This window comes from Delphinus delphis, chromosome 15, assembly GCF_949987515.2.
Source record: "Delphinus delphis chromosome 15, mDelDel1.2, whole genome shotgun sequence".
Classification (NCBI taxonomy): Eukaryota; Metazoa; Chordata; class Mammalia; order Artiodactyla; family Delphinidae; genus Delphinus; species Delphinus delphis.
Genome location: NC_082697.1, coordinates 26,027,436 through 26,053,695, shown reverse-complemented (window position 1 = coordinate 26,053,695; position 26,260 = coordinate 26,027,436). Strand labels below are relative to the sequence as shown.

General features: G+C 47.9%; 1 protein-coding gene across 1 annotated transcript; it reads left to right on the top strand.

The window, feature by feature from the left end:
- Nucleotides 1–101: 101 nt before the first annotated feature.
- Nucleotides 102–25,217, top strand: POFUT1 (protein O-fucosyltransferase 1). Its single transcript, XM_060031069.1, has 7 exons — nucleotides 102–291; nucleotides 1,946–2,067; nucleotides 5,495–5,677; nucleotides 6,834–6,946; nucleotides 16,220–16,412; nucleotides 17,867–18,109; nucleotides 20,899–25,217. The coding sequence occupies exons 1-7, from the start codon at nucleotides 159–161 to the stop codon at nucleotides 21,085–21,087; spliced, it is 1,176 nt and encodes a 391-aa protein (XP_059887052.1). The 5' UTR covers nucleotides 102–158; the 3' UTR covers nucleotides 21,088–25,217.
- Nucleotides 25,218–26,260: the final 1,043 nt, after the last annotated feature.

The following is a 26,260-nucleotide window of genomic DNA, read 5'->3' as shown; positions in this document are numbered from 1 at the left end:
GTGCCGCGGGCTCTCTATGGTCCCGCCTGCCCGCCGGCTAGAGCGGCCGGAGCGGCGCGCGGGCGGCGCGCGGGGGCTGACGGGAGCGGGGCGGACGCTCGCCCCCTTCCTTCCCTCCCCGCCTCCGAGCCGCGGAGCGCCCTGGCTCTGGGGCCAATATGGGAGCTGCCGCGTGGGCATCGTCGCCCCTGCCGCCGCGTGTGTCTCTCCTGCTGCTGCTTCTGCCGTTCCCGGGGCTGCCCGTGGGCTCCTGGGACCCTGCGGGTTACCTGCTCTACTGCCCATGCATGGGTAAGGCCTCCCGAGCCTTCTGTCCAAATGGGGAAACTGAGGCCCAGAGAGGAGAAGCAATTTCTCTGAGGCGCCCAGAGACGCCTTGACAGGTCCAGGAAAGGACCCCAGCGCGGGGCAGGGCCTGCTCCTCACCTTTCTGCCCCAGTTGCAAGGGCACCGAAGGGACCTCTGTGTCCAACCTTCCGTTTGGCAGATGAGAAAACTGAGGCCGGGAGAGGTTACGATGTGTCTTGCGCAAGGCCTAAGCCAGCCCCGAGTCCAGTAAATGGAGTTAGTGGGGCAGGACTTGATGGCACTGACCCAACGCTGGCTCTGGGCGATTCTTTCATTCATTCAACACGTATTTATAGGGCACCTACTGTGTGCCCAGCCCTGTTCTCTGCTCCAGGGATACGGTGGTGATAAGACAGAAAGCTCCAGGCCCTTGTAGAGCCTTCATTTTAGTTGGGAAAGACAGACCATAAAAGATAAATATAAAAAATAAGTAACTGCATAATATTTATGGATGAGTGCTATGGGAAAATAAAATAGAGCAGGGTAAGGGAGAATCTAAAAGCTGGCTTAGGAGTGCAATTTAAATGGGAGTGGTGGATCGTCACTGTTAAAGTTATTTCTTCTTAAAATCCTTCACACTCCTAACCATGATGATGTTGCCCTCTGCGCATCATCTCCACCACACCCTTCTCCCCAGACCCTCCAGCTGCAGGCACAGTTACCCTTTTCTGTTCCTTACACATACTCAGGTCCTGCAGCCTGTGCTAGTCCCTCTGCCGGGGAACACCCTCCCCTTGCCTTGTGCCAGACCAACTCCTTCCCATCCTCAGGCCACAGCTTAAATGTCACCAGAAAAGACTTCACTGACCTCAACCCAAATAATCTCCTCTTCATTGTTCTCCATCACCAAACTTTTTTCACTTCATTTTTGAACTTATCAAAATTTATCACTGTATATTTGTTTATATGTTTACTGTCCCCCTACCTGGCCTGTGAATGCCTTGAAGGCAGAGACCTTGTCCTTCTTGCTCACTCCTGTGTCCCAGCACCTAGCAGAGAGCCTGACACGTTGTGGCCTCTCAACGGTCTTTGTGGAATGAATGAATGGATGCCATGCTGGGGATAACAGAAAGAGTCAGACAGGGACCTTGCACCTGGGGCATTCACAGGCTGAGGAAACAGCCAAAGGCCGGGAAATGGGAAAGGACATTCTAGGAAGAGTGAAGAACCGCAAGTAACTCATATCCAAGGTGGGAGGCAGAGGAGGGGAACTGAATATGGCAGAGGGGTAGTGAAAGGATCCCAGTGAGTGAGGCATTGGAGTTACCCCTTCACATGCAGATGGGAGGAAATAGAAGTAGAAGGTCACTCCTGGCTGATGGAACAGCAAGAGCAAAGGCATGGGGTGGGGATGGGAAGTGTAGAGCATGTTTGGGAAACAGCAAAGAACCTGGAGTGGCTGAGGCAGAAGAGGCAGGGCCTGAAGGGCCTTGACTGTCAGACCCAGGAGTCCAGACGTGATCCCATGCTGCCAGCTCCCCTGGCTCTCCTTGGTGTCCTGGCTCTCCACACTCCTGGCTCTGCATCCTTTCTGAGCCTTGCATGCCCCAAGCCCTCGACGCCATAGTCCTCACTTCACCTGCAATATACCATCCAGGGCGCTTTGGGAACCAGGCTGATCATTTCTTGGGCTCCCTGGCATTTGCAAAGCTGTTGAACCGCACCCTGGCTGTACCTCCTTGGATTGAGTACCAGCATCACAAGCCTCCTTTCACCAATGTGAGTACCTCCTGCTGTTGACCCTTGTCCACCTTTCCCTAATCCTGCTCACCTCTGCTTGACCCCAAGTCTTTCTGTAGGCTTTACCTCCCACCCCTCTGAGTTTGCCCTACCTCCCCCCACCCCGCCCCCCTGTCTTCCCTGGCTAACTGGCTAACATTTATCCAGCACCTGTTGTCTGCCAGGCACTGTTTCTGAGCACTGCATCAGGATTAGCTCTTTTCCTTCTCATCACATCCCTATGAGGAAATGGGTTTAGAGAGGTTAGGTAACTACCCACGCTCACACAGCTTGTGAGTAGTAGACTGGAATTCAAGCCCATGTCTCTCTGACTCCTGAGCCTGTGACCTGAACCTCCAGACTCCATTTCCAGCCTTGTTTGGTCCCACCCATTGGTCAGAGGTGATGGTTGCTATTATCAGTTCTGAAGGAGAAACAGAGGCACAAGTTGGTTAATAACATGTCCAGGGCCACAAACCGGAGCAGTCTGGCTCCGGCACTGCCTCTCACCTCATCAAGGGGTCCCTTAGTATGGGAAGCCCAGCATCATGTAATTTCTTGCATGTTCTTTATGTCTTCCACCAGTCCTGTATCTGTCATTGTTCACAATGTAACTCCAGGGGCCTGGCAGTAGGAACTAAATTAATATTTAGTGAATTGACTTTGAAAGTTTTTAATAAACTTCAAAAAATTATGTTTAGTATGTACAAAACACTGTACTTTATTCTTACATCCTAAACCGTAGGTTTTATTTTTTCCTGCACATGCCTGTATTTAGAAAGTTTAAAAGCCAGAGTACCTGAGATCATAGCCTGGCTTGGCCACTTACTAGCCGTATCGCCTGGGCAGGGTACGTGACCTCTTTGTGCCTCAGTTTCCTCATCTTTAAAACAGGCTGGTAATAGTTGTTGCTACCTCCCTCAGTGAGTTAGTGATTGTGGAATGCCTCCCTCTTAGAATCAGCTGAAGCCATCAATTGAAAGTGCTTAGGATGCAGGGAGTCCTTAGTAACCGGGAGCTGTTGATGCTCTGACTTTTTGTACTCACTGTTATAGTTTAGACCTGGCCCGTTGGTCTCCCTCTGGTTTGCTTGCCTTCTCTCACCTTGCCTTCTCAGCTAGGAGTCTTTCAGAGTTTCCACTTCTTGCTTTCTATGGGTTACTCAACCTACCCCAGTTGGGCTCCCCTTCCCCACTGAGACTGTTCCCACAGAGGCCACTAAGGACCTCAGAATTGCCAAATCCAGGAGTCATTTCTCAGTCTTTATCTTAACTGACCTCCCGGTGGCACCTGGCCCCATGTGCCTCTCTCCTTCTTGAACTTCCTACTCCCCTGGCTTCCAAGACACAGCCTGTTCCTGCTTCAGCCCAACCTATCCACATTTTCCTCTTTGTGCTGCATCAGGGGCTCCTCTCTCCCCACCCACTGTTTAAATGTTGGTGGGTCTCCTCTTTCTGTTTGCTTATTAGCTGTGTGACTTAAGATGAGTTACCTAGATTCTGTCCACCTGGGTTTCTTCATAAATAAACTGGAGATGGTTGTATTCCTACCTCTTACAATTAGATGAATAAGTCCATGAAACATCATGAGTACAGCACCTGGCACTAACCCAGCACTCAGTAAATATTAGTTGCTTTTATTACCATTATTTGCTTTGCTATAAGTTTCTGTTGACTCTTGGGCTTTCACTTTTCTCCACGTACCTCCCAAATTTACCTATGGCCCAGACTCTCCTCTGACCACAGGCCTTGTGTTTCTAACTCCTCCGCCTTTGGGTCTATTTGGATGACCCACAGATAATCTGAAGTTCACAAAGCCAGAACTTTCCCCTCAAACCTGTGTAACCACCTATATTTCCAGCCTTAGTTTATGTCACCTCCATTCACCTGGGCCAGGAACCTAGAAGTCATCCTAAATGCTTCCCTTTACTCTGTACTTCACCTCCCTTTACATTTTTTAACCTGTCCATGCTTCCCCATCTCTCGGACTTTTGGAGATGCTCAAAAATACATGTTGAAACAAAACAAAGCACACAAAACAAAACAAAAATACATGTTGAATGAATACTTGAACAAGTAAAAGGACCATTGCAGTAGCCTCCTAATTCCTCTCCTTCCTCTTATCTTACCATCAGTACATTCTTTCTTCTGCCGCCAGAGTGATCTTTCAAGGAAGCAGATCTCACATTATTTCTGCTTAAAATCCTTCAGCAAGACCTTGTTGCTAATAATTAAGGTTCTCGAAGTCTGTTCATTGGAACATCAATGGCTCGTGCAGGAATGGTGCAGTGGTTAAGTCAGTTTGGGAAATTGTGTTCTCAATTCCTCATTCCCCCCAAATTTGGAGATTCAAAATGCATGTTAGCATATTAAAGGCCCTGAGAAGTTCTGTCATAAAGAAACCTGCTTAACATAGCATTTCCCAGGCCTGTTTATTTCTGGAGCCTTTTTATTGCAGAACCCTTTACCCACCTGAACTAGTGGAACATGCTTGGGAACTCTGACCTATAGGATAAAGTCTAAATTTTATTTCATGGTGTTCTAAGAAATTTTCTTAAGTCTAGAAAAATACAGAGATTACTATAATCACCGTCCATGTATCTACCACTAGAAATGATAATCATTAATATTTTCTCATCTTTGCTTCATGTTTTCTTTTTGTTAATAAAAGAAATAAAAGTTTATAGATAAAGTCGTTAAAAGGTTGTGTGTCTTGGCTCGAGGTAACTTCTAGTCCCTCCCCCCAGAGGCAACCACTATCATGGATTTAGTGTCTTGGTATGACTCCTTCCAAGTTTTTTCCTGTACTACTTCCATTGTGGCACTGAGCATCCTTTTATCCATCTCTTGGTACGAAGGGCAGGATTCTCTAAGGCAAATACCTAGAGGTAGAGGGCACCTTTAAAATCCTATTAGATGCTTGTAAGGGGTTACACTCCAAAGTAGTTGTTCCAAAATGTATACTTCTACTATCAGCCGTATCTTTTCCAGTAATTAGAGTAAAGCTTTTAAATTTTTGCTGGTCTCACAGGTAAGAAGTGGTGTCTTGTTGTCATTGTAATTTTCTTTCTCCTAATTCTTGTGAGCTTGCACATCTTTTGAGTGTGTTGGCTATTTGGGTTCCCTTTGCTGTGAGTTGCTCACTCCTATCCTTTGCCCATGTTTTCTCTTGCATCATTTGTCTTTTTTCTTATAAATCAGCAGGCATTTTTGAATATGAGGTGTATTACTGTTTGTTCTTTAGTTTGCAGATGTCTTCTCCCAGCCTCCGTTCTAACTGTGGTATCTTTTATCAAAAGTTGTTCATTGACATGTAGTCCAAGCTGTCTGGGTCTTAGAGTATATGGTTTTAATGAATGTCTTTGAAACAGCCACTAGGATACTGAGGAGGGGCCCTCGCCCCCTCCTTTTCCCCACTTTTCCTGTAGCTCCATGTGTCCTACCAGAAGTACTTCAAGCTGGAGCCCCTCCAGGCCTACCATCGGGTCATCAGCCTGGAGGACTTCATGGAGAAGCTGGCACCTACTCACTGGCCCCCTGAGAAGCGGGTGGCATACTGCTTTGAGGTGGCAGCCCAGCGAAGCCCTGATAAGAAGACATGCCCCATGAAGGTGGGTCCTGTGGGTCTGGGGGACCCTTTCTGCCTGTTCCAGGTCCTCTAGGCCCCTGAGACACTGCGATAGCAGTGTGTGGGAGAAGGCACCAGAAGGGCCTAGAATAGAAAGATGGAGATTTAAGTCCCATTTCTGGCATTTGTCAGCAGTGTCACTTTGGGCAGAGGACGTTGCTTCCTCTGAGCCTTTACTTCTGCCTACAAAGTAAAGACACCAGTTCCTGCTGTGTCTTGCTCATAAAGTATCAGTGAGGGCCAGGTGTAAGAGTGCTTGTAAACTGTAAAGTGCCACATCAGTAATAATCACTAATACTCACATAGCACTTACTACACACCAGTACCATGTTAAGAGCTTTCCACATATTATCCCACTTAATCCTTAAACTGTTCCATGAGCAAAGTACTATTAATACCCCATTTTATAGAGAGGACACCGAATGCAACAAAGAGAGGTTTAATATTTTGCCCCAAATCATAATAGCAAATAAGTTGTGGTAATATGGCTCCATTGTCCACCCTCCTAACTTGTATACTTTCTTGCCTCTCAGCACATAAATGAAAAGCTGTTATATTTATCAGTAGAAGTTTGTAAATTTCTGGCACTTTTGGAATAAGACAGTCCCCAACATGTGTTTCAGCGCTTATGCTACAGTCTGAGGAGGGTGGTTGGAGGAGCTGTGAGATTTGAGAAGGGAGACCTTGCTTACAGCCCCAACATTGCCCTCACTTGCTCTGTGAGCTTGAGCAAGTGTCTTGTCTGGGTCCTGGTTTCCATCTTGAAAATAAGGGCATTGGATTAGCCGGGTCTTGAAGGTCTCTTGGAGCTCGTAGTCCATGGTCCTAAATCCAAGGTTGACTTGCTCCCCAGACCCCCACCAGTGCTGCAGGGTCAGCGGCATATGGCACACGAGCAGGAAAGACTCCTTCAGATATTGTGGTGAACGTTGCCTGCTGAAAACCAGACTGGAGGCCGAGCTGCCCTCCTCAGCACCCAGCCCAGAAATTACGACGTGATATTCCTACTGGCCCATCCTGTGAGAGTATTTCAGCCTGAGTCAAATCACCCAGGGTTCCCCCATCCACAGTCCCTTGGCCCCATCCCCAACTGGCCTTCCCTCCTGCTCAGTAAGCCTTTTCCCACTCTCTTTCTCTAGGAAGGAAACCCCTTTGGCCCATTTTGGGATCAGTTTCATGTGAGTTTCAACAGGTCTGAGCTTTTTGCAGGCATTTCCTTCAGCGCCTCCTACAAAGATCAGTGGATCCAGAGGTATGTGGAGGGGGCAGCATTGCTGGGATTAGGGGAGAGGTGGGGGGCCCACGGGCATTCAGCACCTTCCTGGCCCTCTTCCCCTCTACCACACCCTGATGTATGAGACCAAAGGTGCGGCTGTTCTGTCTGTTGAACTTGGGATCCTATGTGATCTGTTCCCATCTCAACGCCTGACACGGTGGGACGTTGACCTGCCACAAGGTTGAGCAAGAGTTTATCAGCCAATAAAGGATGTCATAAAAAGAATATTGTGCAGTCACATGAGTCTCGATTTCCTCCTCTAGGCGTGAGAATCACTCCCCTGTTACCTTCCTCTTCACAAGGTGAAAATTGGAAGCTGCTTCTAGAGAAAAACAGCTTCAGGTGCAGACGGAGAAATGATGTCATCCTGATAGTAATTGGATGTGCTTTATTAATTGTGCTCCAGTAAGCCCTATTAAAGAACAAAAACTAGGTTAGCAGGGCATAGGCACAGGCTGTGAAATATTTATAGAGCAGCCGTCACGTATGAGACGTAGTGCTCAAAGGCCAGAGGTGATGCATAAAAATGAGGAAGACCCGGTCTCAGCCTTCAGCGGGCTACAGTCTAGATATAATGATGACACTAACATAGTACATTTGCCCCTGATGCTGTAGTGTGGCAAGAAAGAGCGTGGGCTTAGATGTCAGACCTGGGTTAGAAACCGTGAGGGGCTTATGAATTCTTGTGAGGTCCCAGCACTTGGCATTTAGTTAGCCAAAGATGGACTGATGCAGAGGAACGAGCACAGGCTCAGGATAAGACAGCCCTGAGCGCTGACCCAGCCCTGCCTCTTTCTCAGATGCCCCTGAGTGAGCCACTCCAGCTGTCTGGCCTGAGGTTCCTCCTTGGTTTAATGGAAGGAGCACTATGGTATCTGCCTCCAAGTGTGTAAATCACATGGCACGTAGTAGAGGGCCAGTCACTGTTACCTGTTACTATTATTCACATGCTTTATTTTATTTAAGTCTTTGAGAAATTTCATGAAATGGGTACTATGATCAATTTCCATTTGACAGGTGAAGAAACTGAGCTCAGTAAGGCTAAATAACTTGCCCAAGGTAATGCAGCTATTGACTGGGCAGCAGGGGTCTGTGTGTAAGGCTTTCATAGGTAATAAGAACTAATATTTATTTAGTGCTTACTTGTGCCAGTTGCTGTTCTAAATCTTCACTACCTAAGTCTTCTAAGGTAATAGCTCATTTAATGCTTCCATGAGTCTGGGGGACAAGTGTTACTGTCGTCTCTGCTTTACAGGTAAGGAAATTGAGACAGAGAGAAGTGAAGTCACTTGCCTAAGGTCATGCAGCTTGAAGTGGCAGAGCTGGGGTTTGAATCCAGGCAGCCTGACTCCAGAGCACCCATTCTTCATCACTGTGGAGAAAAGAGCTGTGCCTTTAATAGCTGCCAGTTCCTATGTGGGACTTGCCTTCAGAGCTAGTTCATGAGCTACTGAGGATACTCAGTCCTGGCAGAGTCTAATCCCCCTCATTGTTGATCCCAGATAGGGAATTGTTGATTCCCATTTGATCACCTGCTTGGTTCTCCCCATTCAACTCTGAATGACCCAGAGCTATTGCCAGACGGCAGACCTGTCCTCAAAGGATGGAGATTTGCCTCTAAAATGCCAGGGGGAAAAAAAAACCATGACACCAGCTCTAAAAGCAGCTCTAAGAGCAAATTCCAAAAAGCACACAGTCCTGGTTGGAAGAGAAGGGACAGGGTTGCATGGATGCATCAGTCGGACAATGTTGCTGAAACACTTGTTCATGGCCGCGTGGTCTTGCTTCAGATCATTGAGTTGTAGGAATTGTGTAAGGGCTTGGGGAAGCTTGTGCCTCACAAGCAAATTTTTGGGAAAGGAAGACTAGTGGGGAAGATGAGGTCCCTGGAGGCAGTTGGAGAGAGCTAGGACCACCTGGGCAGCTGCCTTCCTTCCACACACATGTAAGAAGCACCGCCTGAGTGTCAAGCACTGGTGTGGATGCTGGGGAGACAGGCAAGAAGAAAGCAGATAAGGCCCCTGCCCTGATGGAGCTGATTCTAACAGGGGAGACAGTGAATACATTTTTACGTAAGATAGTCCCAGAAGACATAGTGCTGTGAGGGACATAAGCAGGTGATGTGTGATTGACAGGCAAAGACCTTGTCTTTGTCAGCTTGGACTGCTATAACAAAATACCACAGACTAGGGGGCTTAAACAACAGACATTTATTTCTCATGCTTTTGGAGGCTGGGATGTCCGAGATCACGGTACCAGCGTGGTCAGGTTCTAGTAAGGACTCCTTGACTTGCAGTTGCTGCCTCTTACTGTATCCTCACATGTTGGAGAGAGAGCAAGCTCTCTGGTCTCTTATAAGGGCACTAATCTCATCACGAGGGCTCTACCCTCATGACCGTCTAAATGTAACTGCCCCCAAAAGGCCCACTTCCTAATACTATCACATTGGGAGTTGGGGCTTCAACATATGAATTGGTGGCGGGGCGGGGGCGGGGGCACAAACATTTAGTCCATAACAGATCTGAAGGATGGGGAGCCAGCCATGCCAAGAGCTGGAGGGAAAGGTAGTTCTTCATGGTGGGAACATTGCAAGCTCTGAGGCAGGACAAGCTTGATGTGGTCAAGGGGCAGAAAGGCCAGAGTGGCTGGTGTGGAGCATTTCAGGAGGAGAAGGGTAGGGTGTTCCCATCGTCCATTACAGTGTAATAAACCACTCTAACACTCAGTAGCTCAACAACAATTGAGAATGATTGCTCAGAGTTCTGTGGGTCGACTGGGCTTAGCAGGGCAGGTCTTTGGTTTGGTTTTTGTTTTTCCATTTTCTTTATGGAATCCCAACTGTACAAAGTTCCAATCCATGTTAAACATCTAATTTCTTAAGATGAATACTCTTTGGAATACCCACCACATTTGGTGTTTTTTGTTTTTTTTTTAATAAGAAAATTAAACTTACTCATACTCCCATCACCCCTCCAAAAAAGTATTAGAATTTTGATATGTATACTTCCACCCTCCAAAATGGGTGTATTTTTATGTACATATACAATGTATACCTATACATATTAACTTAAAATGAAATTATTACATATAGTTTGTAATTGAGTAACTATCTTTTCTGAGGAGTAATTGATATTTATCAGGTTAGTAAATAAATATCATTGGCAAGATCCGTTCTAAACATGTAAAAACATGAGATTTCAAAAAGTGGTTAACTGGTGTTTATATGTGTATTCCACTCCATGCCAATGGAGTGTATTGGGTAGGGTATGTGTGTGGGATGTCCATTCATCTGTTGATGGACACTTGGGTTAGCTGGGCACTTCTTGCTTGTGGTCTCACATGGCTACAGTCAGCTGTCGGCTGGGACTGGAGTCATCTGAAGGCTCAACTGGGCTGCATGTCCAAGAGGGCTCACTCATGGCTGGCAGGTGGTGCTGGCTGTCGTCTGGGAGCTCACCTGAGGCAGTCGGCTGGCATGTATACTCTTGACCTCTCCGTGTGGCTTGGATTTCGGGCAACGTGGCAGCTGGATTCTGAGAGGGTGCATCCAGGGAGTGCGTGCTCCAAGAGACAGAAGGTGGAAGCTGCTGGCCCCCTAAAGCCTGGGCCTGGCATCCAGGACACTGTTACCTCTGCCAAGTGCTATTGGGAGGGGACATAGAGCCCACCCAATGGGAGGAGACTTGAATTAACCTGCCACATAGAACAGGAGATTGGAGAAGTGGGCAGGGGTCAGACTGTGCAGGGCTTTGTAGGCCCTGGTGAAGCAGTCTGATAAGAATCCTGTGAGTGTTTGCAGGGGTGAGTTTTGAGAGTTTAAGTATTTTAAACATTTTCTTAAATAGTGGACACTCTCTTGCTGTAGACAATTGTCCTTTGGGGGCAGGGGCGTGGGTGTAGGGAGAATGGCATTAGAAAGGGTCAGCCGCTTCCCTGGCTCACTGTGTAGCTGCAGATTGCCTCCCTTCTCTGGCCACAGTGCTCTATCTACAAAATGAAGGGATTGAGCAAGATCGGTCACTTTCAAACTGTTCTTTGAGTTTTAGAGTTCTGGAGAAGCGCTGTGTGCTGTGGGGGCAGCAACGGGGGCCAAGTGGGAACTGCTTGGTTCCCCTCCCCCACTGCCTTCAACCAGTAACCCTCTTGTATATCAGCTAGAAGTGCTGGTGGCCACAGGTCCGGGTGCACCAGGTTTAACTTAGCTACATGTAACAGAAAACCCCAAATAACAGCAGACTAGCAAGATAAAAGTTCATTGTTTTCTTAAGTAAAAGGACTGGGCTGTGCAACTCAGGGCTGCATGGCAGCTCCCTTGTGTCTAGGAATTAGGCTCCCATCTCTGCTCAGCCATCCCAGTACTGGCTTTTTTTTTTTTTTTTTTTTTTTTTTTGGCTACACTGCACGGCATGCGGGATCTTAGTTCCCCAACCAGGGATCGAACCCCTGCCCCCTGCAGTGGAAGCGTGGAATCCTAACCACTGGACCACCAAGGAATTCCCCCAGTACTGGCTTTTATCCTTAGTGTCACCTCATGGGCCAAGATGACTCATGAAGCCCCAGGTAGCTGGAAGGACAAAAGGGGCAGAAGAAGGGCACATCCTCACCTTTTTAAGGAGCCTTCCTTATAGCTTGCTTACACCAGCTCATTGGCCAGTACTTAGACATGTGGCCATACGTAGCTACAAGAAGTACTGAGAAATGTCTTTTTTGGGGCTTCTGTGTGTCCAGCTGAAAACTGGCTTCTAGGAAAAGAGGATAAGAGTTATTTCTCCCCACTAAGTGATTTCCCGCTGAGGATCTTTCCAGCTCTGCTGGTTCTGAGTCTGTGAATACCCTGATGGAGATTTAATTGAACAGACATTTATTATTTATTGCACATTTACTGTTGGAAGGCTATGAACCATTCTCTTGGTATGAAGGCAACAGGTGTTTGAGCACGTGGCTTATCGTTCTCCCAGGCTGCAGCCTCCTTGGGAGGACATAAACAGGTGACATGTAATTGGCAGGGCGGAGACCTGCAGGATGAGAAGAAGCCAGGCATGCAAAGAGCTGCAGGGAAAGGTAGTTCTTCATGTCAGGGATATTGAGAACTAGACTCTGCCTCTTTCATGTCCCTGCACCCTCTGCACTCAGCATAGTATCCATCCACTGGTGTATCCTGGGCTCACATGTGGGTGCTGTGCATGGAGAAACCCCAGCTTGGTAGGGGGATCTCAGTAGTGTCAGTGTGGTGGTGAAGAACCCCAGAGGTTCACTGCACCCAGCAGCAGGAAAGTGTGCCTTCTTCAGCTGAACAGTGACCAGGCTAAGGGCCTGACTTAGGGTCAACCATCAGGGATGCGAACAGATGGACCTGGTCAAGCTTTCTTCCCAAACAAGACCCTTATTCCCCACTTTCTTTCCAAACAACACTCTCCTCCCTCATTGGGAGCAAATGAGCACGTCAGTCTTGGCCTCTTCCTGCTTGTCACGTCAGAGCTGACGTTGCATTGGGACAGCTATATGTGCTGATCCAGATCCATGTGGAGGGGCTGCATATTCCAGATTTGGAATTCACCAAAGGTCAACAGCAGGTACTTTCTAAGAGGTCAAGGAGGGAACAGATCCTGATTTTATCCTAATGTTCCAGCCCCCTGGGAGATCACAGCTTTGCTTTCCATTTGAAACCCTTTAAGGTGGCCTATGAAAGTCGCTTAGCTGAGGTCCTAGCCCATAGTAGGTACTCAGTTACTATTCACTTCTTCCTCTGACCCCTGACATCCTGATCTGGTCTTTCTGGTGAGATCCCTGAATTCTCATTCATTCACTGACATATTTATTGTACCTACTATGTGTTGAGGCCTGTGTCTAGGCTGGGAATCAGAAGAATAAGCCACAGACTCGGCTTTTGAGGTGCTTATTGACTGGGTGGGGGAGCTGGGAGTGAGGTATAGTAGTTAAGAGCAAAGGTTCTGGAGGAGATTGCCTGGATTCAAATCCCTGCTCCACCAGTTCCTAGCTGTGTGACCAGGAGCATGCTACTTAACCTTTCTGTGTCTCAATTTCCTCATCTGTGAAGTGAGACTAACGGTAGTACTTACCTCACGGGGCTCTTAAGAGGATCGAGTGAGTTAATGTACACAAAGTAATTGGAACATTGCCTGTCACATGTATGTACATGTAAAGTCTGACAAGACGATTAGATAGAGCCAAGCTGTCCATGAACACTTGCTGTGGCTTAGCTGGCACAGGCCTTGCACCAGTGTGTGTGGGAATCATGGTGAACAAGAGTGCTTGGGGCCTACCCTCGTGGCAGTGGACAGGGAAGGTGGTTATTGAGCACATCAGTGTGCAGAAGGCAGCAAAGGAGAAGTGGTACAGAGCCCTCTCCTAGGAGCTGAGGCTTGGGAGCGGCAACTGGTCTTGGAACTTTGGAAGGTGTTTGTGGAGCGAGGTGTTTGGTTGGGTGTGAAGAAAGAGTGGCATGTCCATTGCAGCACTGTTGTATGGGGAAAGATCGGAAACAGCCTCACTGACCAGCAGGGGGGGACTAGGTAGGTAAACTGCAGTTTATTCATGCAAATGGAAACCTTCAAGAGACACTAACACGATCACGTGACCCACACCATCAACATGGCCAAATCTCTAAAACAGAGTTGACTTTTTAAAAATAAATTTATTTTATTTTTTATTTTTGGCTGCATTGGATCTTCGTTGCTGCGCGCAGGCTTTCTCTGGTTGTGGCAGGTGGGGGCTACTCTTCGTCGTGGTGAGCAGGCTTCTCACTGCAGTGGCTTCTCTTTGTTGCGGAGCACGGGGTCTAGGCATGCAATCTTCAGTAGTTGTGGCACACAGGCTCAGTAGTTGTGGCTCGCGGGCTCGAGAGTGCAGGCTCAGTAGTTGTGGTGCACGGGCTTAGTTGCTCTGCGGCATGTGGAATCTTCCCAGACCAGGGATCGAAACTCTGTCGGCGGATTCTTAACCACTGCGCTACCAGGGAAGTCCCTGAGTTGAATTTTTTAAAAGTTGAAATAGGTTACGTGCAATATGATGATGATGATGGTGGTGAAGGTGAGAGAATTTTCTGAGAGTTTTCTACGTGCCAAGCACTGTTCTAAATGCTGTGCTTATATTAATCCATTTGATCTCAACAGCCCTATGAAGTGGGAACTATTATCAGCTCTATTATACAGATAAGGAAACTGAGGCACAGAATGGTTAAGTCACCTGCCCTAGTTAGTAAGTGGCATAGTCAACATTAGAGCACGGTCATCTGGCTCGACCATCCATGCTTTTACCATTGCACTGTGTAAAGAGCACACAGAATAATACCCTTTAATATAAATAGTAAGGTGTAATCATGCATGAAACCACAGTATCTTCTGGAAAGAGGAGGAAGTGGAAAAGAGATCATAGGATAGAGCTTTTACTCAGGTGTATATTTTTTAAAATCTGAAACAAAGTAAAGTGTTAATATTTGCTAATTTGGGTCACAGCTCTGTGGACTGTTAAATTATTTTCAGTATTATCCTGTATGCTCTGAAATTTTTAATAAATTTTGATTGAAATTTTTATTGAGATAACTGTAGGTTCACAAGCACTTGTAAGAATTAATACAGAGAGATCCCATGTACCCTTTACCCAGTTTCCCCCAATGTTAACATTTTGCGAAGCTATAGCACAGTATCACAACCAGGATGTTGACATTGGTACAGTCCATCCATCTTATTCAAATTTCCCCAGTGTTACTTGTACTCACTTCTGTGTGTGTGTATACTTAGTTCTGTTCAATTTTATCACGTGTGTATGTTCGTGTATCCATCACCACAGTTAAGATATCAAACAGTTCTAACATCACAAAGGTCCTTGTGTGGCCAGTTTATAACCACACCCACCTCCCTAAACACACACACACACACACCCTAGCCCCTGGCAACCACTAATCCCATCTCCATTTCTTTTTTCTCAACTTTGTCATTTCACAAATGTTATATAAACGAAATCATACAGTATGTGACCTTTTGAGGCAGACTTTTTTCACTCAGCATAATTCCCTTGAGATCCATCCCAGTTGTTCCCTGTATCAGTAGCTGGTTCCTTCTTACTGCAATAGTGCTCTGTGGTGTAGATGTACTGCAGTTTGTTTAACCAGTCACTTGTTAAACGACGTCTGAGTTGTTTCCAGTTTTTTACTATTATGAAGAAAGCTACTGTGAACATTCGCATACCGGTTCATGTGTGAATATAGGTTTCCATTTCTCTGGGTTAAATGCCCAAGAGTACATTGGTGGGTCATATCGTCATTGCACGTCTAGTTTTATAAGAAGCTGCCAAACTTTTCCCGAGTGCCTGTACCTATTTCATAATTTTAGGAAAAGGATTTTGGCTGGCAGAGGGAAGGCATACCAGGTAGAGGGGAGAAGTCTGCAGAGATCTGTACTTTGAAAGTGCATTGCAAGCTTATGGAAGAGCGGGGCATTTCATGTTGCTGGAATATAGTCTGGGCTTAGCTAATGAGGGAACACAGGTTTGCTCCTCACTCTATTCAGTCAACAGATCTTTACTGAGCTCTTCCATGTACTGTTCTAGGCACGCGGAGATACTGACTTCAGAAGCCTGAGTCCAGCAGACTTTTCTGGACTCAGGGGTAAAATAATTACAAGGTGCATTGTGAACAAGGGGGAGGGAGAGCTTTCGGCAGGGTATGTGGGGGGCATCTACAGACCTCTAGTGTTTTCCATGAGAGCAGGGACCATGCCTGTCTCATTCTCCCCTGGCCCCCAGCACATAGTAGGCAATCCATAGATAATGTGTTAAATGTTGAGTGAATGGTCTCATCCAGTGTACACATTCCCTGGGAGTGTGACCTGTCAGCAGTTGCACTTCCCAATCCCACTGTGTGGGTAAAATGGCAAAGACTCAGTCTAGACACCCCAACCTGGAGTGAATTACCGCACTACAGATTGGAAGCCAGCATGACATACAAAAGGTTGGAGTGCTCTGCTGTAAATTTTTAATTGTTAAACAATCAAAGAGAGTTGTAAATTCCATGTGGCGGGACAGTATTGCATACTGTGCCTCTTGCCGCTGCCAAGGTCTCTTATCAGCCCGTTGGGGTTTCACAACCTCTTGTGCTTCTTGCATGTTGCAGGGGCCCCTCCGCAGGGTCTCTGGGGCATGGTGCAACGCCGTCTTTTCTCCCATGGGGGTGGCGGCTGGACTCGCTGTGCGCTCTCTGTCTGACTTCTTCTCCTTCTGTCTCATGCCTAGATTTTCTCCAGAGGAACATCCAGTGCTTGCCCTGCCAGGGGCCCCGGCCCAGTTCCCTGTCTTGGAGGAGCATAGGCCGCTCCAAAAGTACATGGTGTGGTCAGATGAGATGGTGAGGACAGGGGAGGCCCAGATCCGTGCCCACCTCATCCGACCCTATGTGGGCATCCACCTGCGCATTGGCTCCGACTGGGTAACTTCCCCCTTCCTCTCATGGCTGGGATGGACACATCTCTGAGCAGGGCCCATGCCTATGGGGGTTGGACACTGAACCCACTGCACCACGTCCTAGCCAGGGTAGAGAGGTCTCACTTGGCCAAGTTCACGGGACTGTGCCCCACGATCCCACTGCAGACACGTCAGAAATGTAGCTCCAGAGCACTTGCTTGACAGTTTTCATTTTAACAGTTGCCATTTTTATCCTCATTTCACAGATGGATAAACTGAGGTATCAAGCTAGGCTCTGGGTCAGACAGCAAGCCAGAAAGAGCCCCATAGCCCACAGTCCTCTGTCCCAGTTCAGTGTTTAGCCAGTAGACTCCTTGTTGAAAAACAAGCTCTGGAGGTTGGGTGGGGCTCCCAAGAAATGAAGATGTCATCCTCCAAGTTTAGCAGCTGCTGAAATGTGCAGAAAGCTCATCAGGTCATCCTCCCTGTGAAAATAACTGGAGTAATGTAGACAATCTCCTTAGTTTACAGAAGAAGATATATATGTATGTGTGTGAGAAATACTCATCGTTGAAAACTTGAAAAATACTGAAAAGTATAGAAAGTAGATCACAATTCATTCAGTGTCACTTGAGGAAGCAATCACACATTTACCCACTAGATTCCCTTCCTGCCCCCCTTCCTGCCCCCTTCCACAAAGTAAAGGAGCCAGGCCCAGAGTATTTTGTGAGTGGTTTCAGATAGTTCCCATTTATGCTTCCCTAGAACATAAGAAGATATAAGATGCTTTCTTTTTTTATAAAGCTAGCATAATGCTAATACCAAACTCAGATAAGGTCAACTCTGGAAAGTACAGCCCATTCTCATAAAGAGCATAGATATATTACCAAGTAAAATCCAGTAGCACATTGAAGAACATACAACACAAACAAGTAAAATTCATCCCAGGAATGCAGGGAAATTCACTATATTAACACCCAAAGAAGAAAAATCATATAATCATCTCAATGGAGGCCAAGAAAGCACCTGATAAAAAGTCAACAGTCATTTATGATTTAAAAAAGAAGAAAAACAGCTCTTAACCAACCAGGAATACAAGGGACCCACCTTACCTTGATAAAGGCTATCTCTCCGAAACCCACAGCAAACACGTACTTCTTGGGAGCTATCAGAAGTGTTCCCACTGAAGTCAGAAATCAGACAAGGCTGCCCATCGTCACCACCACAGTTCAGAATTCTGCTGGAAGTCCCAGATAGTGCAGTTATACGAAGAAAAAAAAATTGTGAAAAGCCAATATCCCACTACCCAGAAATAACCACCGTTAACTGTTTTGAAGCATTTCCCTCTTCCCTCAATGCTTTAAAAAAAAAAAATAGTTGCGCTCCTCCTGTATTGCCTGCCTTTTTCCCCTTCCCGGCTCTTGCTTCTGGGGTTGCGGGCGGTGGCTGTCTTTAGCTCTGTCCCCACCCACCCCACAGAAGAATGCGTGCGCCATGCTGAAGGACGGGACCGCCGGCGCCCACTTCATGGCCTCCCCGCAGTGCGTGGGCTACAGCCGCCACACCGCCGCCCCGCTCACCATGACCATGTGCCTCCCCGACCTGAAGGAAATCAGGCGCACCCTGAAGCTCTGGGTGACGGCGCTGAACGCCCAGTCGGTCTACATTGCCACTGACTCTGAGAGTTATGTACCCGAGATCCAGCAGCTCTTCAAAGGGAAGGTACACATGGGGCGTGGGCCTGGTGGGAGGGCAGCAGGAAGGGAATCAGAGGAAGCACCAGGGTGGTCTGCCCGCTCCCACCTCATGCTTCACGTCCTCCCACCACCAGGCTTTTACTTGAACATCAGGTTCCCTTCCAGTTCCTACCCTTCTTTAAACCCCAGCTCAGACACCTCCGCAGGTGCTCCGCAGATTTCCCTCCACTCCTGTCGCTAATGGATCCCTACTGGGAGCTGTCACAGCACTTTATCACATCTCCTGAGACACCTTCTAGACTGAGACTAGTGTAGAAACAGGTCTTATTTCTTCCCAGTTGCGACTCCTTGAAGGCAGGATCCAAGGTGGACTCACTGTTCTACTCCTCAGGGTGTAGCCTGTTGCTTTGACCTCCTCCAGGGCTGAGACCCCGCCTTGCCATTTCAGTGTCTAGGACAGTGCCTGACACGTGGTAGACACTTGGTAAATGTTTGGTGAATAAGGCCATAAAGAGTGGGCCCTTGGAAGGGGTCCAGTGCAGCAGAAGGATTATGAGCATGGACTCTGGAGCCAGAGGACTTGGGCTCTACTCACTGTGCAGCCTCACACAAGTTACTCTACCTCTCTGTGCTTCTGTTTCCTCGTCAATAAAATGGGACTGAGAGTCGTGCCTACATCTCATAGTGTAATTGTGAAGATCAAATAAAAAGAAATGAAAACAGGTCCAGTAAAAAGTAAGTGCTGAATAAAGTTAGCTGTCATTGATAGTAGAAGTAGGTGGTTGATGAATACAAGGAAGGCTCTTTTGTGCTTAGTAAATGATTAAAGAGGTGGTGAATAGTAGGTGTTCAGTATATGAGTAAATAATAGAACAGGCTTGTTACCGTATGAGTGAAGAATAGATAATAAGTAGGTATCGATAAAATGACGGAGTTAATAGTGAACATTCAATAAGACTTTTGAGTGAATGAAGGCCCTAAATGCTTGTGCAGACCTTAAAAGACAGACATCCGCTTTCTAGCAGTGGGTGCCCTTGGCTTATGTCGAGGGGCTCCCTTTCTCTCTTTTACCGGCTTGTAGAGGAAGTGCCGAGTCAGAGCATTCTGGTCCCCACCCACCCGCTTTATAGAAGAATATCAGAGCTGGGAGACCTTGGAGTGCCTCTAACCCAAGCCCTGCGTTTTATAACTGAGAAAACCAAAGTCCCATAAAGGAATAGAATTTACCCAGGAGGTCTCGGGGCTCATTTTAGTGGGCATGACACAGAGCGGGTAAGTTTCAGGGCGTGGGTGGAATTGTTCAGGGGATTTTGGCCATGGTTAAGCTGCTATTATTTTTATGCTGCCATCCAAATAGCAAGATGATGATTTTTGTTACATCAGAAATCTCTGTGTGACAGCAAAGCACTTTCAGCCCCAACTCTGCCCACACCCCCATTTGGAGAGTCCCAGGGAGTTTTTTTGTGAGTTTCTAGAGTTGGTATGTTTGTTATACCTTGAGCTTCTTGCCATTTTCTATTTCCTGTTCCTGTGCCACTGTTTTTGCCCTTCTCCACCACTCTGCCCCCTTCTCCATGGGCTCAGCCCACCCTTCCTCTTGAACTAAGCCTTGCTCATCTGTTAAGCTGGGCCAGTGCTGAGCCGGTGATACTGATAAATAAGATGTGGTGCTGCCTTCCAGGGCTCACAGTCTAAACTCAGGAAAAGAGATTTGCAAAGAATTATAAGATACGCCACAAGAGAGGGCCAGGCTTGGGTGTGGAGGCTCATTCACTCACTTGTCCAGTCAACAGATGCATACTGAGGCAGACCCCAGCCAGCAGCGACAAGCAAACTGACGCAGCCCCAGCCCCAGTCAGGTGCAGGAAACAAACGTTAACCAGAGAATCACTAAGGAGTGAAAGCTACAAACTGAGATGTGTACTACAAAGTAAAAGAACGTGGTTCTGTGAGAGTGTAGAGCAGAGGAGCCTGGACTAGATGGGGGAGCCAGGGAGGGCTTCCCCGAGGAGGTGTGACTTGAGCTGCAGGGTGAGAGTTAAGTAGAAGTTAACCGAGCAAAGAGACAAGCACTCCAGACAGAAGAGCATGTGCAAAGGTCCTGAGGTGGAAGGGAGACTGGTGTAGTGGCTGGAGCCCAAGGTGGAGAGGCAGCTGAACAGGCCTTATAGGCCACATTCAAGATTTGTCATCTTCATCTGAAGAGCAGTAGGACATCAGTTAAGGGTGCTCAGCTTGGGGTAGAGGGAGGAGTAGGCGGGTAGGGGAATCTGAAAAAGTTTCCTTTGGCTACTTTCATTTGGTGAATAGACCTGGAGGAGAAAAGATTATGGTGACTGGCCAGGGAGTAGTAATCCATCAAGAGAAGGGTTCACCTTTGGGGAATATCTCGGGGATAGATTGGACAGGACTTAAGTCTTGGAGGCATCCAGGCAGCAGAACCAAGTGGGTGGGGTGCGCTTTGGTCAGATCATGGTTTGGTGGGAGAAGCCAAGCCCCTCAGGTGACCTTGAGCTGAACCTTGAGAGTATGGTCAGGACCGTGATGGGTGGGAAAAGGCGTTCCCGACAGAGGGAACCAACAAGCAAAGGCAGAGTGTGAATGAGTGGTGTGTCTGCAGCTGAGGGGCTAAGGCAGCTGCTGGGCAGCACTTCCCTCAGGTGCCCCGACCCTGCATTTTAATCCTCTGTACGCTTCCTTGTCTGTCTGTGACTTCAGCACAGGGAAGGAAGGTGGCAGGTGGCTGCAGGCCTTGGCTGAGCTGGCCACTTAGGCCTGCACCCTGGCTAAAACATCCTGCCCTTCCTCCTGCAGGTGAACGTGGTGAGTCTGAAGCCTGAGGTGGCCCAGATCGACCTGTACATCCTCGGCCAAGCTGACCACTTTATTGGCAACTGTGTCTCCTCCTTCACTGCCTTCGTGAAGCGGGAGCGGGACCTCCAGGGGAGGCAGTCCTCCTTCTTCGGCATGGACAGTCCCCCTCAGCTGCGGGATGAGTTCTGATCCTACCTGGAGCATACCGCCTGTCTGAGTTGTTCCCTCCAGCCAGGCCTGGCAGCCAGAGGTGCTCCCAGGATTGATCCCCAAGGATCAGAGAACAGAAAAAAGTACCAGGGACTTCCTGGAGGAGTAGGAAAACAGTCCATCTCCCAGGGCACGGGACTTCCAAGCTTCTAGTAGCCAGACCATCTCCCTTTCTCATGTGCTCCCTGCTGCTTCTCCTGGGAATTTCTCACACCAGCAAAGCAGTCCAACATCTGTCTTTTGGTCTGCCCTGCTCTGAGCAGCCTGGGATGCTGAACTGTATTAGGAGAGATTTTTTTTATATATATAGAGAGAGATTTTTATAGTTTTGATACAAGGTCATGACTCCCCTAGAACTCCCTCATTTTAAAAAATCAGTGAAGTTCATTAACATAGGTACCTGAAGTGACCTTAACAGAATGTGGATAAGGCCAGGGGTGGGTGGGTGTATTGACCGCTTTTCCAGATGACCCCCAAAGTGGCCCTCAGACTCATCCCCACTGCCTGGCCAGAGCCATTTGTCAGCCCCCCTTTCCTAGGCCATTGCCAGGGTTTGGGGCACAAACACTCTTCTCCATTGTACACACTATGCAAATAGAAGTTATCAATCACAGTGCTGTCAGTACCCCGAAGACGGCTAAGTGCTGCTCCCACAGCACATTCCCGGCAAGGAGCACCTGCCGTCAAGCCAGACCATCATGGTATTGCCCTCAAAGTCTCTTGGTAGTTGGTGGCCTGCCACAAACCTGGCACCGTCAGGGTTTCATAACACCTCACCAGGGCCAGGACTTGCTGGCCTGGCAGGATCCTTCTGAAGTCTCCTCTTCTGATCTCATGTCCCAAGGGGCCTGGTTGTAGAATTTTGCCATTAAGCTGCTATCCAAGGCCTGTCCTCCCAGCCTTCCTCCTGCAGCTGGAGCCCTCAGACTATATTCTCACAAGGGAGTGTTCACTAAGCCTCTGACCAGATCAAAGATGCTCAGTTCCCAGGAGCCATTGGATTCCCAGGTTTTTTTGCCTATCTCATCCAGTATAATCTCAGCCAAGCCCATGAGGCTTAAGGTGTTAACAGTCATAAGTTTCTCTGTCTCTCAGATGCTGTAGCTGTAAAAATCCATGACTCCTGAGAGTCTGATTTTTTGGCCTTGTGGTTCTAAAATTCACGTCTAACACCTGCCGATCACTTCCCCGCCATCTGGCCTCCCTCAGAAGGCCACAGTCAGTCCTGGTAAGGTAGAGGAGATTGATGAAAGCCAGGCCCAGAGCTCCATGCAGCGGTGCCCCTTGGGTAACCTTTGGGAAGGATGCTTTGTTTTCATGGCAGACTGAATCAGAGGCTGCAGGGCAACAAGGATCTCAAACACCAAAGGTGGCATTCGCTGCTTAGAGCTGCCGCCCAACTCTTAGCGGGAGAAACTGTACAGAAAGGACATTTGAATTTTCCCTCCGGGGGCAATGTTTTAAATCCTGGGTGGACTCTGAGAGATGGTTTATCTGTTCAGACTTGTTCACGAGCCTCACTGTGGGACAAGGGAACCCCTGCCTCCATCCGGCGGCTGGGGGCTTGTGGCTTTCTGCCTGATGTCATTTGCTGCCCCACACTAGGCACACGCCTTAGAGTCTGGGGCTCTAATGGGCCGGCCAAATCCTCGTGTCTCTGGAGGTGAGGGTGCTGGAGTTGCAGTCAGATTCAGTGTTGTCTTGTAGGCGAGTACTTTATTCCTTTGACCCAGTTTCCTCACCTATAAAGTGGTGATAAAACTGATGGGGTTGTTGAACAGCCCCAATCACATAAAGCATGTATAAGAGCCCGTTGTAAACGTGAAACAGACAAAGGCAAATACATGGCTGTTGATAATTTGACTGCCTCTCGTTGCATGCCTCCTTTGCGCCAGGCACTGTGCTTGCTAAGTGCTTTGTGGACATTCTCTGGTTTAGCCCCCACCTCAGCCCTGGGAAGTAGGAACTTCTGGGCAGGGCAGAATTTTTTTTTTTTAATTATTTTTGGCTGCGTTGGGTCTTCATTGCTGCGTGTGGGTTTTCTCTAGTTGCGGCGAGCGGGGGCTACTCTTCGTTGCGGTGTAAAGGCTACTAATTTCGGTGGCTTCTCTTGTTGAAGAGCACAGGCTCTAGGTGCGCAGGCTTCAGTAGTTGCAGCACGGGCTCAGTAGTTGCAGCGAGTGGGCTCTAGGGTGCGCGGGCTTCAATAGTTGTGGCGCATGGGCTTAGTTGCTTTGCGGCATGTGGGATCTTCCCGGACCAGGGATAGAACCCGCGTCCCCTGCATTGGCAGGCGGATTCTTAACCACTGAGCCACCAGGGAAGTCCCACAGGGCAAAATTAATGCTCAGAAAATTCTCAGTTTCCCCATGACCACACAGCCAGTAGTGGTCAGCCCGGATTTGACCTCCAGAAGTCAGTGCTGTTAGCCAGCACGCTCTGCTCCTCCAGTTCACAGGATACACTTTATGCTGTATGCTGTGGAGGCCTCGGATGGAGAAATGGTCAGCCACCTTTATCCCCACTGGGCCGCAGCCGTGGGTCTGCCACTGCCAGGAGCTTTCAGGGAGGGGGGATCACCCAAGAAACAGAAAGCCCGCATGAAGCTTACAGTTCTCTTGGGTGGTTGCTTAATTCAACATGCTTTCATTCAGCAGGTGTTTATTGACCCACTGTGTGCCACGCTCTGTGCTAGGTCCTAGGGATTCAGCAGAGGATCAGACATAAAGTCTTTGTACTCAAGGACTTTGCATTCTAATAAAGTAGAAGACATAATAAGCAAATGTACTGTGGGAGGTGTTAATTAAGTGCTTTAAAGAAAAATAAAGGGCGTGGTGGGTGCAGATGGGGAGTAGTTCTGGTTTAGATGAGCTCAGGAAGGCCTCTCTGAAGAGCTACTGTGGAGGGCGGAGGGGTGCACTCATCCAGAGATCTGGAGGCAGCGCTTTCCCGGCAGAGGAAACGGCATGTGCAAAGGTCCTGAAGCTGGAATGAGCGTTTGAAAACTAGCAAGGAGGTCAGTGTGGCTGGAGTGGCAGAAGCGAGGCAGGGAAAAGAGTAGATGAGAGCAGGTGACGTGACCCATCCTACGGCCTGGAGGGCAGTGTAAGGTCAAGACTTGGCTTTTATTTGGAGAGAGATGGGAAGCCTTGTTGGGTCTGAACAGATGAGGGTCATGATCTGATTTACTTTTTTTTTTTTTTTGACGTTTTGGTTATTTTTTTTTCTTTTGGCTGCATTGGGTCTTCGTTGCTGCACGCGGGCTTTCTCTAGTTGCGGCGAGCAGGAGCTGCTCTTCATTGCAGTGCACGGGCTTCTCGTTGCGGAGCACAGGCTCTCGGCACGCGGGCTTCAGTAGTTGTGGCGCCAGGGCTCAGTAGTTGTGGCACGCAGGCTCAGTAGTTGTGGCACATGGGCTTAGTTGCTACGCGGCATGTGGGATCTTCCCCAAGCAGGGCTCGAACCTGTGTTCCCTGCCTTGTCAGGCGGATTGTTAACCACCTCGCCACCAGGGAAACCCTGATTTACATTTTTGAAGGGCCTCTCTGGCTGCCACGTGGAGAAGATATGGGAAGGAGGAAGGGTAGCAGCAGGGAGACCAATGTGGGGCTGTCACAAGGATGCAGGCGAGAGAGACAATGGGGCTTAGGCAAAGGTTATTGTCTTGGAGGTGGTGGGAAGTGGTCAGATTCTGCATGTATAAAATCATTTAAAAATTTCAGTCTTTTTTAAAGATACAAGTCTTTGCATAGTTTTAATCATGCAGTATTTACAATTTAATGTCCTGGTTTTCACTTAATAGTATATCATGTTTTCCATGTTGGTACATGGCCTGAATAAATGTTTTTAATGATATAAAATTCCATTGAGGGGTGTCCCATAGCTTATTGTTGTCCTATTATGAGAACTTAGTATGTTCCCAATTTTTCACTGCTATTATTTGAAAAATATTTTTATTTGTAAGTCTTTTTCTATATCTAAAATTTTCATTAAGATAAATTCCCAGAAGTGGATTTGTTAGATCAAGACTTAAAAATAAAAACTTTCTTTTGGAAAAAATTCAAATATACATAAAAATTGTGAGTAATAAAATGAACTCTCAGTTTCAACAATCCTCAACGTTTCACCAGCCTTGTTTCATTTACTGTCTCATTCCCAAGTCCACGTGCTGGAGACTTTTCAAGAAAATCTGAATGTTTCAAAGGAAGAGCCTATAGGGTTTGCTGACACACTGAAGTGGGGTTAGGAGAGAAGAGGGAAGTCCAGAATGCTCTGAGGTTTAGGGCCGAAGCAACGGGGAGGAGGAGCTGTCCCTGATTTGCAGAGTGACCTTGATGCGGGTCACTCACCTCTCCACCTCACCTGTGAGTTCCAGGTGTTAATAATGGTGGTCTCTGGAGGCTCCTTGGAGTGCTGGTTGATATATCAGATTCCGGGCACCCACCCAGGTCTGAGGAATCAATGCCTGGTGTGCAGTGCCCAAGAATCTGCATCTTAAGCACCTACAAGTGATTGTGATGCCCAGTAGCCCAAGACCTACTTATATTGTGGTCCTTGGACCAGCAACATCGACATCATCTGGGGCAACTTGCTAGAAATGCAGGCTCCTAGGCCCCACCCCAGACCTGCTGAATCAGAATCTCTGCGGATGCAGCCCAGGAATCTTTTAACAAGCTCTCCAGCAGCTAAAGTTTGAGCACCACTGATAACAAAGTTGTGGGGATGGCGCACTGTGGTCAGCCAGCAAGCACTTATGGAGGGCCTTCACTGAGGTGCCTCTCTGGCACTCCTCGAAGTTTCCACCAAGTGTGGTCAGCGGCGTGGCTGTGCAAGGTGCCCAGTAGTGCTCAGTTTGTGTTGTAACATTGACTTTTTTCTCTTTTTTGTGCACTGGGGGAAATATACAGCTAGATAGTCAAGCCCTTCAGTTAATGGGGCCAAACTTACATAAGTAAAATGATGGGAATTACATTTTTTAAAAATTAAGTAACTACCAGTAGAGGTGGGTTGTGGATGAGGCAGAAATGGAGAAACTGGTGTTCAAAGGAACCAAAGCTGGGAAAATGCTGTCCTTATAGATCCTCCAAAAGTATGGAAGGGAGTGGACAGGAAGGGGGCAAGGAAGGTGAGACGGGATAGAGGACGGAAGAAA